The following is a 17,263-nucleotide window of genomic DNA, read 5'->3' as shown; positions in this document are numbered from 1 at the left end:
AATCTGATAACAGTGTATCATGTAATTTCTCAGCCCCAACATAAGAATACATAAGGAATTCTGAATAGTTTTGTTTGCTTTTAAAAGAGCATTTCAAACATTTCTTGGTTTCTTCTGAATTGTTTCTGAATTCTCCACATTCGTCTTTTTAGCGATGCAACACATGTTCTGAACGTTCTGTTTGAATACACTAGCACTTAAAAACTTGGCCATGGTCAGGCACAGTGGCTCACACCTGTAATCCCAACACTTTGGGAGACTGAGGCAGGAGGATCACTTGAGTCCAGAAGTTCAAGACCAGCCTAGTTGACATGGTGAAACTATCTCTACAAAAATTAGCCAGGCATGGTGGCATGCACCTATAGTCCCAGCTGCTAGGGAGGGTGAAGTGGGAGGATCACCTGAGCCCAGGAGGTCAACGCTGCTGTGACCACACCACTGCATTCGAGCCTGGGTAACAGAGCTATCTCACCAACAACAACAACAAAAAAAAGCCTTAACCATTAGAAATAACTAATTAAACGAATGGTTTAAAGAATGATGTAAAATATCACACATATAAAAGCCTTTAGAATACTGATGAAAAAGGTAATTACTAATTTTAGGAAGTCACCTAGTACTCCATCTCAAAAGCAACAGACCTCAAAAGATACTGTTAATTCAGTATACCAGTGAAACAGGTAAAAAACACAATAGATAACTCAAAAACAATTTATATCTCTCCTTGGACTGCGTGACTTTTTAATATAATGTTCTTTTTCATAAAATCGCACTAAAATTAATTCACCCTTTCAGGAACATACCAAGTAGATAGAAAACAAAGAGTCTATTCGGGAAGATGCTGGACAATGGAGGAACCAAAAAAGTACACCGTAACTCATTCTGGTAATTACCCAAACATACAATAAAGAGGCTAGTGAAGAAGCTGACTTAATTACTGTAACTTTTTTGGGGGGGGAAAAACCCTTAAAGAGTATGATATTGAAAAATAAATGGCTGTTTTCAAGTAAAAAATAAGTTATTAACACTAAGGCACAACTATGGTTTGTTTGTATACATGAAACTAAAGAGAAAGCCATAAGTATATGAACAGGAAAACAAATCAACACAAAAAGGTGGATTCCTAAGCTCAGTAATCCGAGGAAGAATTAATTAACATTATATAGACTATAAGAGCCAAGCATATAAGCATATAACTAAACTTGGTAACAATATTCAGTCTCAACATAAAACCTAAAATAAAAATTTAAACCTAACAGTCTCTAGAATCTCTTTTTTCTTATTTAAAAAAAAAAATCACAATCTGTATAAGCATCTTTCAAAAATCTTTATATGAATATTTATTCAAAATCATCCATACTTGAAAATTTTATAAAAACAAAATTTACTTAGTATAGGCCATAGCTCATTTAATCCATAAAAGGTTCATTCTGACAAACTTAGAAGAAAGCAGAATATATAATCTTTCAAGTTACATCTGTCCTGTTTCATGGTACAATGCTGTTTATTTAATTTACTGAAACTTTCAAACAAAATAAAATTTACCAATTTAGAAGGCATTTTAAATCCATCTTGATTCATTATAGAGGACATAATCACATTTTAAACGAACAAAATTATCAAGCAATGCAAATACATACAAATTATTTCAAATTTGATGTACAGATTTCTATTTTCAATACAGAAATATGTTGAGGGTAGGAAAAATAGGAAAAACAGTACAGATATCCTATATCTCTTTCTGAGGTTATTATTTTCCTTCTGCTTGACTTATTTCCACTGACTTCATGCAAACTTAATATAAATCTCAAAAGAACTTTCTAGATTAGGAAGAACAATAGCACACTGCTTCCCATTTATAAATTAGAAGGATATATATTAAAAATTTCTAGTAAAGTTTGTCTTAACAAAATTGGAAAATATTTTGATGACAGTGAAGTACCTTCTAAAATCATGACATGATAAATACGTAATAAATGCAATGTGAAAATAAGTAAGAAATATTTCATTATGTAATAGCCATACTTCTACTGCATCTACTACATAGCTTTCTAGTAGAGCTCTTAATATCAATTCTTCTTACATTATGCCAACAGTCAAAACTCTTTTTCACTTTGCTTAAAATATTCCCCCATATAATTCTTAGTCTAGTAAAACAACCGGGCTATTACATAACTCATCTTATTACCGACATTTGAGTTTTATTATTATTACTAATAAGCTGTAATTTCTTGAATTTAAAAATAAAAGAACATAATCCCTATATGACCAAAAAAAGTGATACAATTAACCCTAGCCTGAAAAAATTTACAGTAGGCCCCTGAAGCTTATGTATCTTGACAGAATGGTTGCAATAAAGAATTAAGAAGGTTAATTAGGAATGCAAACAAGTAATGAAATTTTAATTGAAAGCACAAAAGCAAAACAAAACTATAAAGTATGTCTCTCTGAACATAAATTTTGCAAGCCCTTATCTCTGTCTCTAATGCTACCATCCTATCCCTCGCCACCATTCTACTTATAGGTCTCCCACATCCACTGTCTCCCTTGCATTCCAATTTCCATAAAGCAGTCAAATTTTTAAAATAGGATATATACAGCTTTAAAACTGCAATAACACCCCATTATTATTAGAGCTAAGCACAAACACCTTCTCTAAGATCTTTCTTACCGGAGAGCCCTTGTGTATTTCCTCCTCATCACCATCTATCTCACCTTCTCCCTGCCTCTTTGTTATGCAGATCCACAGGCTTTCTTTCCATTTGTCAAATGCTAATACGCCCCTTATACTCTCAGTGCCTCTGGACAGACTATTCCCTCCCCTACATTTGCTTGGCACTGCCTACTCTCCATAAATTTTCCTCTCCCCCCATTCACTTGACAATTCCCACTTATACATTAAAGTTTATCTAAAACGTCAATTCCACATGCCAGCCCTCATTGACCCCCATCCTCTCCACTATTCCTTCAGACTAGGTCCTGTCTCCAGTCATGCATTCTACCAAACTTTCCACTTTTTATAGCTCTTACAAGCTACAGTTGAATTATTTGCTGTTAGAATATTAATCTCAGTAAGGCACGGATTGACTGGGTCTGTTTTTTGTTATTGCAGTTGTTGGTTTGTTTAAATAGAGTCTCACTATGTTGTCCAGGCTGCATTCACAGTGCAGCCTCAAACTCCTAGGCTCAAGTGATCCTCTTACTTCAGCCTTCTGAGTAGCTGGGAGTACAGGCACATACCACTGCACTCAGCCAACTGTGTTTGTTTTATTCATAGTTGTATCCCCCGTGGAAAAGTAATGTTTCAAATATTATTGGAGGCACTCAATGCACACTGATTTATTGATTCCTTTTTCAGGGTTAGAGCACTGTTTACGATGGATGTTTGGAGAATGGCAACAGTAGGCACAAACAACAATTGCTTCCTTATTCCCTGAAGTGTTAAAGTAGAATATGTACTGAGAAGCTCTTTTTGACTCACGGCTACTTAATGCCAATGCCTTAAAAAGGCAAGTAAAGTCCCAAATATGTGTGAGTTTAGAATTATAAATTGCCTCACTTGTTCCATCTATTCTAAGCAGTGTACAGCTCATCATCAGTAACACAAAACACGACCAAAATCAAGTATTTCTGGAAAATGCACTGGACTGGCACAGATGCCATTGATTCGAACAAAAGTCTTCCCCAAATGATGGGTCTTTTACTCAAATCAAAGGCATATGTGCCAGTCTATGAAATTCAGCAAGTCACATCATTTCCCAAAGTTTGTTTTCTCTAACAACACTTATTATATCTTTGAGTCTATGATTGATTATATTAGCTACATAAAACCACACATACACATACGCATACACATACGCATACACATACACATACACATACACACACACAGGGACAGAGTGTATAAAAAACTGGTAATTGGGCAGTAGGTAAATTTAAATATTTGATCAAAAGAGGGAGTCATGAATATATTTCACTTTAACTTCAATGATATAAATCTTCCTGTGTAGGACTAAGATTTATTCTTTGGTTAAGGCTCTGCTGAGTGGTATTAACATGCCTTGGGTCTTGAAAAAACTACAAACTGTTCCCACACTGCAAAACCTATGGTGTCCAGTTTCTTTAAAATGGCAAGGGAATAAAGACATTTGTGAACAAATCTGCATGAAGAGTCCTTGAAGACTTTCAAATTTCATACTTGCCTTTCACTCACTTAATTCAACTACAATCTTCCACCAGCTTTGAGTAATTCCAAAGCAAGTGACTTGGTTTTCATAGAAACTACCCTGTCATATTCATATTTCTTCAATCTAAGTTGAGTGTTAATTAAACCACCTGATTATCATAAAAAAGTGTAACTGGGATATATGGGCTCAGAAACAAATACAACTTTTTTTTCAACGTGTTTGATTATCTGTCTCCTCTAAATCACCAATGTTCAGGTCACACCACAGACTAACTGTATCAGATTTTCTGGAGGTGGGGTCCAGGCATCACACAACTGACTTTTGATAAGCATAAAACTCAAAGGGTGGAAACAGAAGTGGATAGATGTAATAAAGCCTAGTCTTAAGGTTATCAGTCATTATAGCATACAAAGGGAATGGAGAGCACTGGCTAACTAACATCAGTTAAGAGAACTTTCACTGCAATAGCACAGAATTGGAACCATTTCAAAATCAGCTTAAAATTTTGTTGACAAGAACTACACACACAAAGACTATAGATTAAGTGATATGTAGTAATTTAAAGAAGCTTCAATAAAGAGGCTACACTTAAATCTTGATGAAAGAGCAGTATTTATACGAGAGAAGAAAGGACACAGGAATGAGCAGAAGATGGGAACGAGCATGATAAATATATATGCAAGGGTCATCTTGTAGACTTGCCTGACCAGGAGAGGGTGATCGTTTGGCAGTAAAGGCGATCTTCATATTCATGGCAGAATACTTTCCTGGAAAACGTGCCTTATGTCAAAATGATAAAAGTAAAAGCTGCTTTTTCCACAGAAAATAATCCTATAATAAATGGTATGCTCCTGATGCTACATTAGTTTTTCAGAGAAATGACTATGAAGACCTTTTTTAAAAACTGTAAGAATGACAGAGTGTACTATATACTACATGTGCAGGTATACATATAGACACTATATATATGTACACATACACACATACATACACACATACACACACACACACACACAGACAGAGAGGTCCACAGAATCTTAGTATTTTAGAACTGAAAGGAATCTCAAGGGAAGAGGTATATACATATATACATACACACACAAACACACACATGCATGTTAAGACTTGGCTTTTTTAAAGGTACGTTAATAAGGTCAATATAATAACCAATCACATAAAATTATAATAATATGTATTAATCTTCTACAAAAGGTCTTTATCTTCTATGTAAAAAACAGAAATTTTTGAAAAATCATTAAAATAGAATTCCTAGTTTTTCTGGGTAGATTTTTGACAAGTAACTTTGAGCAGATTTTGGGAAAAGTTTTACTCTATTGGAGGGCCTTTTGATCAACTGACTCACAGACTTTTTTTTGTTGAGAGACAGCAACTGAGTGGCTTATCTGTGAAAGAAAAAAATTCCTTCTCCTTTGAGCCTCTGAATCAGATACTAACTTCCCCTCTTAATTCACTATTAGAAAGGATATACTACTCTTTACTTTAAGTACATAATCCTTTACTTGTTTCCATCCTTCAGAGTCCTTGAAGAACTACTTTGTTGTACAGTGTCAAAAACTCAGCCTGAAATTGAATTTGGGTAAAATTGTAAAGGCACAGAATTGTAAGCTTCATTTTGAATCCACTAAATCAATCCCCCCTACGTCAATTCAGTCATAAATACTACGTGTTAACCATAATCATCTCTCTAGAGTCCCCTTTTTTACCCTTTTATCATCCACTTTAAGGATTTAGTTGTCAGTATTGATTAAAATAATGAAACTAACTTGACCTTCTTCACAAACATTCCTGAACTTACAGTAAATGTATGATTACCCCCTACCAGAGTCCTCAAAAATAAATGAAGAATTCTTCCATAGGAGTTAAATTAGCAAACACACAAGGAAATACATCTCATTACTTCAGGTTTACAAATCTGCCTCTGCCCCCTCTTCACTTAGCTGTATCCTCTCCAACTGTGAGCTGCAGTAGGCAAACAATTATGTACATCTCTTCCTATTTCCATGTTCAGTGACTTCATGCTGATAGCTTAAAACTGAATGTGGTGGGAGAACTTACACCTCAGAAAACTTAAAAAAATATTAAACTCATAACACTACAGATTTATTGTTTTCAGCATTCTATAAATAACAGCAATAGTCTAGTTGTACAAAAACTTTTTATTTCATTGATACAAGTGTTTTAATCGAGAAAAGATTAGTAAACGTATTTTATGTTTAGAATCAAGCATTCTTTCTGATCATTTAGAAATATACTAAAAGGTTTAAATAAATTTTGTTATCCTACTATAAGACCCCTACTAACACCTGTAATCCCAGCACTTTGGGAGGCCGAGGCAGGTGGATCACCAGGTCAGGAGATGGAGACTATGCTGGCTAACATGGTGCAATCCTGTATCTACTAAAAATACAAAAAGATTAGCTGGGTGTGGTGGCGGCCGCCTGTGGTCCCAGCTACTCGGGAGGCTGAGGCAGGAGAATGGCATGAACGAGGGGGAGCTTGCAGTGAGCCGAGATTGCACCACTGCACTCCAGCCTGGGCGAGAGCGAGACTCCGTCTCAAAAAAAACAAAAACAAAAGAAAAGACACCTACTAATAAAACAATAGCTACGAAGAGTACTTTAATCCCAAAGTAAATTAACTCTAATTAGCAATCCTATATACTTAAAAAAAATAACTCCCCAAATGGCATTCAAAATGTGGAGTGTGATGGAGTAAGTTAGTGTGTGTTTTGGGAGGAGACACGATTGAAAAGAAATCAAGATTAGTAACAACCTGACCAGAGAATCTTACTATTTTAGAACCGAAAGGGATCTCAAATCACTATCACAATTCCCTGTAATTTCAGAGCCAGAATTTAAATTACATATTCTAGGAGACACAGTGAGACCAAGGTTTTGTTAAACAAACAGGGTTCCTGGAAGGGCGGAGGTTGCAGTGAGCTGAGATTGCGCCACTGTACTCCAGCCTGGGCGACAGGGCGAACTCTGTCTCAAAAACAAAAACAAAAACAAACAGGGTTCTTAACTTTCAGTTCAGTGTTCTTTCTACTCTACCTTAACAAGAAAACAAAACATCCTGATTCATAAAATTGGTGGAAACGAACTTAGGCATGCAGCTTTACATGACTGTATTAAGGGAAATGGTATTTAGTGAGCGATAACACTGCTTAAGAAGTGCAGTCCTATATCCTATGTTTCAATGCTTCAAAGAGATTCCAAAATCCAGATGTTCTGAAGGACTTAGGTCTCAGAAAATGGTAAAAAGTTTATACAGAAGTACACACATAAAGTATAGTCATCATTTCAGCAGTATAAAAAACAAGACGTGAACACCTTAGTTAAGACAAAATACAGGAAAAAAAAATAACATGGGGCTAAGTGCACATCTTCTTAAGTAATAAAGTATAGAAAATTAAACTCATGATGTTAACTATTTTAGTAAACAGGAGTATTAATAAAATTACAACTAAGATCTAAGTCCTTCAGAACATCTGGACATTTCTTCTACAGAGAAATGTCTATTCAAATTCTTTCCCCATTTTTTAATTAGGTTACTTGTCATTTTATTATTGAGTGTGCTGCTGCTTTTTTTTTTAATACATACTTTTAATTCTGGGGTACATGTGCAGAATGTGCAGGTTTGTTACATAGGTATACACGTGCCATGGTGGTTTGCTGCACCCATCAACCCGTCACCTACATTAGGTATTTATCCTAATGCTCTCCCTCCCCTTGCCCTCCACCCCCCAACAGGTCCTGGTGTGTGATGTTCCCCTCCCTGTGTCCACGTGTTCTCATTGTTCAACTCCCACTCATGAGTGAGAACATGCAGTGTTTGGTTCACTGTTCTTGTGTTAGTTTGCTGAAAATGACGGTTTCCAGCTTCATCCACGTCCCTGTAAAGGACATGTACTCTGCTGGTTTTTATAAATATAGTTTTATTGGACAGTTATGCTCATTTATTTGCATTTTGTCCACAGCTGCTTTTGTGCTACAATGGCAGAACTGACTAACTGTGACAGAAATGATGTGGCCTACAAATCCTAAAATAGTTGTTTGGGTCTTTAGAGAAAAAGTTTACTGATTCCTGCAATAGACAGTTTTATAGCCATTAATATATATAAGAAGAATTACAAATATATAGAAAACATACTAGAATCAAAACTGTACGAAGTAACATATGCTGTATGATTTTTAGCTATGTAAAAATTGTAACCATGTATGCACAGCTAAGACATTAAAAGGAAATATACTAAAACATTAACAGTGATCTTTGGATTGTGGGTCTATGGCTGAATATAGCTAATTCAGAAAATCTAAAGAAGAAAATTACATTTTACAAAATAGGTATATATTACTTTACAGCCAGAAACAGAAACATCTGGTTGTCAGTAATAAAGATACCTACTATGACTTTTTTAAAAATTAATTTATTTGCCATTTTTCTTTTCTATTCTTTGTGTTCTTATGAATGAAAACTTAAGAACTGTTTTTTCAACTATAGATAACAATTTTGTATAGGCAGTCACTATCTGGAAACAAATGCTTACTATCATGGTTTGTACATGATGGAACAGTAAATACGTAATAAATTATTGTTGATAGAGTCCCTACTTGTGACTTCCATGTTAATTTTTTCCACACATTTTAATATGCCTCCGCTGGGTCTATGAACATTTCATTTTTCAGACACTGGAAAACACATGATTGAAAACAAACCATCTATCTGTAGAACAAATCACATATCTATAGAAAATATACAAATGACCAATAAGCACACGAAAAGATGCTTGATATCATTAGCTATCAGGGAAATGCAGATTAAAACGATAATGTAATACTACTTCACACTCACTATGATGGTGACAAAAAGACAGACAACAATAACTTAAGTGTTGGTCAAAGAGGAGCTTTCATATGCTGCTGGTGGAAATGTAACAAAGTACAATCACTTTGAAAAAGTTTGCAGTTCCTCAAAAGACTGATCATACAATCCAGAAATTATATTCCCAGGTATATATCCAAGAGAAATGGAAACATTTGTCCCTCAAAAACTTGTACATGAATACTCATAGTAGCATTATTCATATGATTCAAAGAGTAGAAACAACCTAAATGCCCATTTACTGATGAAAAACAAATGTGGTATGTGTTCAATGGAATATTACTCAGCAATAAAAAAGAATAAGCACTAATTTATGCCACAATATGAATGAAACTTGAAAACATAATGCTAAGTAAAAGAAACAGGAAAAAAGACCATATATATTATTTCATTCATATAAAATGCTCAGAATAGGCAAATCCATAGAGACAAAAAAAAAAGATTAGTAGTTACCTAGAGCTAGAAGCGTGGGGGAACGCAGAAGTGACTGACAATGGATATAAGGTTTCTTTGTGAAGTCATTAAAATGTTCTTAAATTGATTGTGATGCAAGTTGTACAACTCTTAACTAAAGCTACTGACTTTAAGTGGTTGAACTGTATAGTTTGTGAATTGTATCAGTTAATAATGAACTATTACCCCAGGTCTATTCTATAGATTATAAAAACATTAGGCTGGGCGTGGTGGCTCACACTTGTAATCTCAGCACTTTGGGAGGCTGAGGCCAGTGGATTGCCTGAGCTCAGGAGCTCGAGATCAGCCTGGGCAACATGGTAAAACCCCGTCTCTACTAAAATACAAAAATTAGCCGGGCGTGGCAGCGTGCACCTGCAATTCCAGCTACTCAGGAATCTGAGACAGGAGAATCGCTGGAACCTGGGAGGCGGAAGCTGCAGTGAGCAGAAATCGTGCCACTGCATTCCAGCCTAAGAGGTGACAGAACGAGAGTCTGTCTCAAAACAAAAACAAAAAACATTAACCATTTCCCCTTCTTTTAAATATTTAGATAAAATTTCTAATTTTAAATTAGTTTCTAATTATTTTTGCTATACTGTAATAAATATAACTGTCTTTCCGAGGAATGTCAGTTTTTACCCAAATTTCAAATTGCAAAGAATATAAAATGGTAAAACAAAAAAAGGACAAAATTTTGTTGCAAATGTCCACTATTTGAGTTTTGTTTGCCTTTTAACAAGTGTAGGGATATACCATTTATTTTCATTATTTCTATGGCAAAAGGTAAAAGAAGAAAATAGGGAATATGTTCTTGAAGTTTTACCAATCATTCCCTGTGATACTATGTCATTAGTATCACAGCCAGCGAATCCTGAAACCTATGTATCTATCCCTCCTCCCTCCACGGGAAGATCTTTCAGGAAGGAACACAGTGGCATTAGCACATATCTACTTTCCCTGGCGCGGGGGTGGGGCGCAGTGACTCACGCCTGTAATCCCAGCACTTTGGGAGGCTGAGGCAGGTAGATCAGAGGTCAGGAGTTCAAGGCCAGCCTGACCAACATGGTGAAACCCCACCATCTCTACTAAAAATATAAAACTTAGTCGGGTGTGGTAGCGTGCGCTTGTAATTCCAACTACTCAGGAGGCTGGGGCAGAAGAATTGCTTGAACCTGGGATGCAGAGGTTGCAGTGAGTGTGCCACTGCACTCCAGCCTGGGTGACAGCAGAGCAAGACTCTATCTCAAAAAAAAAAAAAAAAAAAAAAGAACAAAAAATATATGAACTTTCTCTAATCTTGGATTAAGAGGAACAAAGATGGAGGGATATACCACCCACATTTCACTTTCAAGATCAACAAGGTTGCTTGGTATACTTTCTACTACACTATCCTTATCTTCTTTCTTAGAAATTTGCTCATACTATTCTTATTTCCTAACATATCCTTCCTCTCTATCCATCCAAATAACCCATTCTTGAAAACCAGTTTTGCTCTCAATTCCATTGAGGTCTTCATCAGCTACTCTAGTTCACTCTATCTCTACATGAAAAACCACTCTCAATACTACAGAAATGATTGTTTTATTTCTCCATGTTTCATGTGCCTTAATTTTGCCCTCTCTACCTCCCTTGCTGTACAAAAAAATAGCTAAGACAGGGTCAAAGAATGTGTGTACACAACCTAGGAACATAACAGCAACAACAATAACAGAGAAGTTAATTTTACTGAACACTTACTATGTACCAGATTATAGAGGCACAGAGTCAACTGATTTGCTAAAAATGTCATTTATTGATTGGTAAGTACTTTACTAAATGTTTCACCCACATCATCTCATTTTCCCCTTACAACTCTGAGTTTGCTACAAGTACTAGTATTACTATTTTACAGAGATATTAAAAATTTTCTTTTAGATACACTACAACTTAATGGTAGACAGAATTACAGATTTTCTGACACAGGCCAAAGCTGTCAATATCACACTATAATATCTTATTTAAAGGGGGAATAAAAAATACATGGGTTATCTAGGATTCATCCCCTGAGGCTTCTGTCTAATCCACACCCAAATTCCACAGAGAAGGAGAACTCAAGGGTGCTGGAGGAAAGTTTCCTTCCCCAAGCTGTTACTGGAATAACAAAAGTACTAATACTAAATAAGATGTTATCACTACAGAGTACTCTCCCACACATGATGTCATTTAATCCTAACAACCACCTGATAAGGGGATACAAGTTATCATCTCCAGACAAAAATATATGTGTTTTGTCCACTCAAGACCAAGAGCTTAACAAGTAATAGAGCTAAGTTCAAATCCAGAACTTCGGACTCAAAACATACATTATTTTCTTCCCATCTTTATTCAAAGTTAAGCACTTCATTTTACAGTGGCATTCTCTAATTGTTTCTCAAAGTTTATGAGTAAATACAAACACTAAAAATCATAGGTTCTAAACATTTTCTGAGTTCATGGCCCTTTAAAAAAATCAAACCTATGAAACCACTGGAGAGGAAAAAAAAAAGTTTTTTTCCACAGTTGTGGGCCCCATAAAGGACTGTAAGTTAAAGAATAGAGGTGATAATTTTTGCTGCTATCATATGCTTCACAGTATACAGCAGACAGCACAGAATAAGGTTTTTAAAGTATATGAATGATTGTAAACAGACTAATTTTCTTGATATTGGTACTGGAAGTCATGGAGCCTCTAGTAAGTCATATATTTGCGTAGTAATAGAAAAAGTCTATGTAGTAAAGTAATTAACAGAGAAGGAACAAACCAACAATTAATGAGTTTTATCGCATGCTAAGAACTTTATTTGATACCATTTTTTAGCCTAAAAGCAGCCTCTAAAGTAGTTATTATCTGTAATGTTTTAATTTGCCAGAAACTTAAGGTAAATGGTCAAGCAAAGATATAAATTTAGATCAGTGTAGGATGCAAAAAAACCTTGCTTTTTCATTAAGCTTGATAGCACTGAATGTTTTCAAAAGAAAAAAAAACTTAAGACCTACAGTGAAAAGAAAGGTGACCAGGGGATCAAAAATAGGGAAAGTATTGCAATAATAGGAAAGAAGAGCAGGAAACTAAGATAAATAACCTAGATTATAAAATATTTAATTGGGTGGGAGAAAAAATACCAAACTTAAGAACAATTTGATTCTAACTCTAACTCACTGGATAACATTAGACTAACCACTTTACCTTTCTGGACCTTAGCTTCCTCATCAGTAAAATTATGGGTGTTGGATGGCATAAAAACTTAAATTTCTAAATTCCTTCACAATTTTCAAAACACTATCACAGGTATTTCATTTCACTCCACTGAGCAGGGACTTTGTTTTATTCACTGCTGTATCCCCAGCATCTGGTTGGTACAAAGTATGCCCAAAATATTAGCTGAATAACACGAATTTTGATCCTGACAATTATCCTGAGAGGAACACAGAACAGGGCAGTTATTATTACACTTATTTTACATATGAGAAAAACCAAGGTTCAGAGTTTAAAGACACTTGCTCACAGTCCTACAGCCAGAGGTGGAGCTAGAACGCAAACTCAAGTTTTCAAATTACTAGAGCTCAAATCTCTTTCCAGTTCTAAAATGCGTTACACATTTTTATATATTTTCCAATAGTCAGGCACAAGAATAATGAATTCTTCTTATCCTCACCCTTTCTAAGAAAAAAAAAAGTCATCAGGATAGCGTCACTATAGAAAGCAATAAATAAATATTTAGAAGAATTATCTGAAAGAATACCTAACACTCAATAATGGTGCACATGAAATAAAAGAGATTACATTCAAGTTCAGACTTCCTTTGATTATACCAATTACATGTTCTGTGTTCCACAGTGAGTCTGCATCTGTAATTCTGGCTAGCTCCTTTGCAAATGCTTACTCCTAATCATGAGGGAGGAGAAGTACAAATCTATCTCTATAACTATTATTGTTCAAACCATAAACCTTGTACCAGGCTCCCCAATGAGGTTGGGAAACACATCTCATGCCCTTCCTCTAGCCAACTCCAAATCTAAAGCTTTAGAATCAAATGGAGATAGAGGAAAGGGCCTGAAAGGGCAGCATGAGCTGGAAATACATAGCAGGGCAATCTTTGTGTGTGATGGTAGCAACATATTTTAATGGAATAAAAAAAAGAAGTCTACAAACTCATCTAAACATAAAATCTTTCTTTCAAAAATAAATAATTTCTAGAACACAAGTATTCCCTTTCCTATAATGTTACCCATTAAAAGGCTTTCAAAAAGTTAGACGTCAATGATAAAAATGAAAGTAAACGTAATTTAAACAGGTGTGAAATAGCCTCCCATCAAAAAAAATCAAGCAGTTTAAGTAAAATAGAAGCCAAAATACTTTCATCATATGGGAAGCAGTATACAGCTGGTTTGTAAAGTAAGAATTTTAGTACATGTGACAAGAAAAGTTCCTTAAACTCACCAAAATAAACTTTTCTTCTGAAAAATATAAACTTGAATATTCTCCACTGACTTATGTTCCTTTGGTCCCTTCTCCTCCCTCTAAGAGAACTTCCAATTGATATGTGTCATAATTAGGAGAAGAGTTATAGCAAAAGGAGAAGAGCAGTTACTCTGAAACTAATCTATCTTCATAGCACTCACATAAAACAGAGGGTCTAGGGAAAAGCGGGGGGAAAAGTATCAATAAGTGGGGTAACAGATTTAAAAAGTCACTGATTTGGACCCTAAAGAAAAAACTACCAAACAGAATGCAGTGCTTAATCAAAATAAACATTCTGTAAAAACCTAAAATCTGGGGTAAAGGTTTTAAGAGCTCTAGTTCTAAAATCCTGGAGTTATCCCACAATAATAATCTGCTGTTCTACTTACCTTTTAATAAACAATTCCTCCCCTTAAAAGTTATTTTCCTTAGTGGTACAAACCATGCATCTACATTTTTCTGCATAAATACAATGCCATGTCCTTACCTAGTAGCAAACTGAATGAGCGCATTTTGAAGAGTCTGCCTAATTTCAAGAAGAAAAGATTCATCATCGCTTAGTGTATAATACCAATACTGGACATAATCTCTCAAGGAAAACTGGATAACCTGTAACAAAAATATTGGGAAAAAATTACAACATTTTAGGATTTAAAAAGTTACAGTGGTAAACTAAAAAAGCATGCTGTATCTGCCAATTTATATTTACTCTCTATGTATTAATTTATGGTGGTAAATACCTGCCCTCATTACAAAAACATCAACATACTAAAAACCACTTCAAACATTTTTAAATTATTCTGGTATCCAAACTTACCTACTGCCTAGATTTAAAAAAAAAAAAATTAAAACACTATATATGGCCAAGTTCCATATAAATCCAGGTAAAGACAGTTTGCAGAAAAAAAATAAACTTTCCATGCTATAATCTAATAAATAATATCAATCAGTTTAATGGAATGAGATGTAAAATAATAGAGAATTCCAAAAAAAAAAAAAAGGTTTTTTAAAAATTATATCATCGGATCCATTGCAGTCTAATTATAAAAATTATACAGGAGTTCACTTATTTCTACTAACATCTTTGATACTGCCAACAGTATTTAGACAATAAATAATACATAATACAATTCAATGTATAATTTTTACAAACCAGATAAACTAAATATTAGTAATAATAATGTTAAAATTCTAAAGTACACATTTTTATAATCATATAATCAAACATCAATGAAAAATATTTCAGGGGGCATAGCTTTTTACCTAGCTCTAATTTTTTAATGTTTTTAGATCAGATATTTCATTTCCATTTTTAAAAGGTAACAAGTAGGAAAAAAACAGTCTGATTTACCACACCACTAAGCTTATTAATCAACAAAACAGTAACACTTTAACTGTAAAATTTTAAGAAACACTATCAAATGTCAATAAAAACTTCTTTTCTAAATCCAAATTCAATCGAAAGGCTTTTACATAAAGTAAACCACCTCATTAGAAGGGAGTTAATAAATAACGAAGCATCTTCAAGTATAAAATTCAAGGATAACATAAAGAAATTCCAGGATACTATTTAAAGAGCAAAAAGTATTTCCTGGTATCGTCATTAGAAATATACCTAGAACACAATATATAGAATTCAAATACCACACACTGAAACTCACTTGCTGGAGAGGTTCATCAATTATATTGGCACCCGTCAATCTTCTATCAATCTTAATAGTCCTGGCTTCCCGTTTCATTTCTTCTAAGCACTTAAAGGAAATCAAAACATCTTACTGAGTAGTTTTCTGATCTAAAATCTCTCTAGTTTAATTCCAGTTGAATACTCAATGTAACATCCCTTCATTATCCTCAAGTGAATAAATAACCTATTTGAGGTGCTACTATAAGCCAAACACTATTTCTCAAGTTAACAAAACTAGACACTCCCAAAAAAATGATTATCGTCAAAAATTTAATTAAATCAGCAAACATTTAGAATGTGGGAAAACTGCAAATGTACAGGTATGCTGCTGCCATATTTCAATGAAACTTTACAACTATAAAATTAGTGTTTCATGTGAGTCAAACTGTCTTTATTGGACACTCTCCCTCTTGCCCCTCCCCTTTCCCAGCCCAAAACAGCATACCAGCTGCAAAATAATTTTTAAACAGATTTTATTTAGGGATAGTTTTTGGCAACTTACGAAAATGTATTTCTCTAGTTTTTTGTGTTCAGAAAGATCAGTGGCCTGAAAATTGGGTTAAAGGCAGTGGGAGACTCTTAAAAAAAACAAACCATAAATATATACAATATAGATACAGATATAGACATAGATATCTATATTAAAAATACATGCTTCAAGTTGTAATATGAAACCACTGAAATTTTTTCATAAAACATACTTATAAATCATATTTTAGAAATAGAAAATAAAAACCACTGTTTTTATACTATCTATTAAAAATGGATTATAAAGACTTAACCAGTCTTGAATATAATTTATTACTGTAAAGGATCTTAATTCTTAAAATATTTCCTAACCTCTCTATCTACCACTCAACTGAAGTACACTATAAATAGCTAAGAAATGGTTCAAAAAAGGAAAGGTTAATTTTGTAAGACTTATAAGTAAAAAAAAAATACATATGAATATGAGTCCTAAAGGAGAGAAAGGTTTCAGATCATAAAAAAGTTTAAGTATTAAAAAATTTGTTTATCAATATAAAAGTCAATGGAATAGAGTGAAATTCTTTTATTAATGTAAAATAATATTGGACATTATTTACCTCTACATCTCTTGCACCTTAGCATGTAACAGACAAGTTAATAACTGTAAAGAAAGTTGTTATTAGCATCAACTCCAGGCCATTTGCCTCTCTTCATACAAAATGAAACCAACCCAATTCCACAAGAATTGAAGACACTACAAATCTGAAGCCTACGCAATTCCAATTTTATTTATAGAGTATGATACTAAAAAAAAAAAAAATAGCACCATCCAAGAAGATAAAAATTAGGTCTGAATTATTAAAATTCAGATACTGCATAATCTAATTACAAGCTATATTTTTCAAAGTAATGAAAAGTATCCATTTTTTCCCTCTGGTTCCTCTGCAATTTATTTCATTCAAACCAGAACACTCATTGACATTGTTACAAATCATACGCATGATGCTTTAAAATACTATGATAAGACAGCAGGAAAAATACGCAAAATAAACTAACCAATTTCTATCATTTTCTCAGGTTTGT

At 34.1% G+C, this 17,263-nt stretch overlaps 1 protein-coding gene across 19 annotated transcripts in view; it reads right to left on the bottom strand.

The window, feature by feature from the left end:
* SNX13 (sorting nexin 13) overlaps positions 1 to 17,263 on the bottom strand; it is a 177,517-nt gene that overhangs the window by 112,371 nt on the left and 47,883 nt on the right. For all 19 annotated transcript variants that reach the window (XM_077998037.1, XM_077998040.1, XM_077998038.1 and 16 more), the window contains 2 exons: positions 15,690 to 15,779; positions 14,516 to 14,637 (listed from right to left, as the gene is read on the bottom strand). In XM_077998037.1, the coding sequence (XP_077854163.1) occupies positions 14,516 to 14,637; positions 15,690 to 15,779 (212 nt within the window). The remainder of the gene's footprint in view (positions 1 to 14,515; positions 14,638 to 15,689; positions 15,780 to 17,263) is intronic.

Source organism: Macaca mulatta, chromosome 3 (genome assembly GCF_049350105.2).
Source record: "Macaca mulatta isolate MMU2019108-1 chromosome 3, T2T-MMU8v2.0, whole genome shotgun sequence".
Taxonomy (NCBI): domain Eukaryota; kingdom Metazoa; phylum Chordata; class Mammalia; order Primates; family Cercopithecidae; genus Macaca; species Macaca mulatta.
This window is presented reverse-complemented; position numbering and strand designations above follow the sequence as displayed.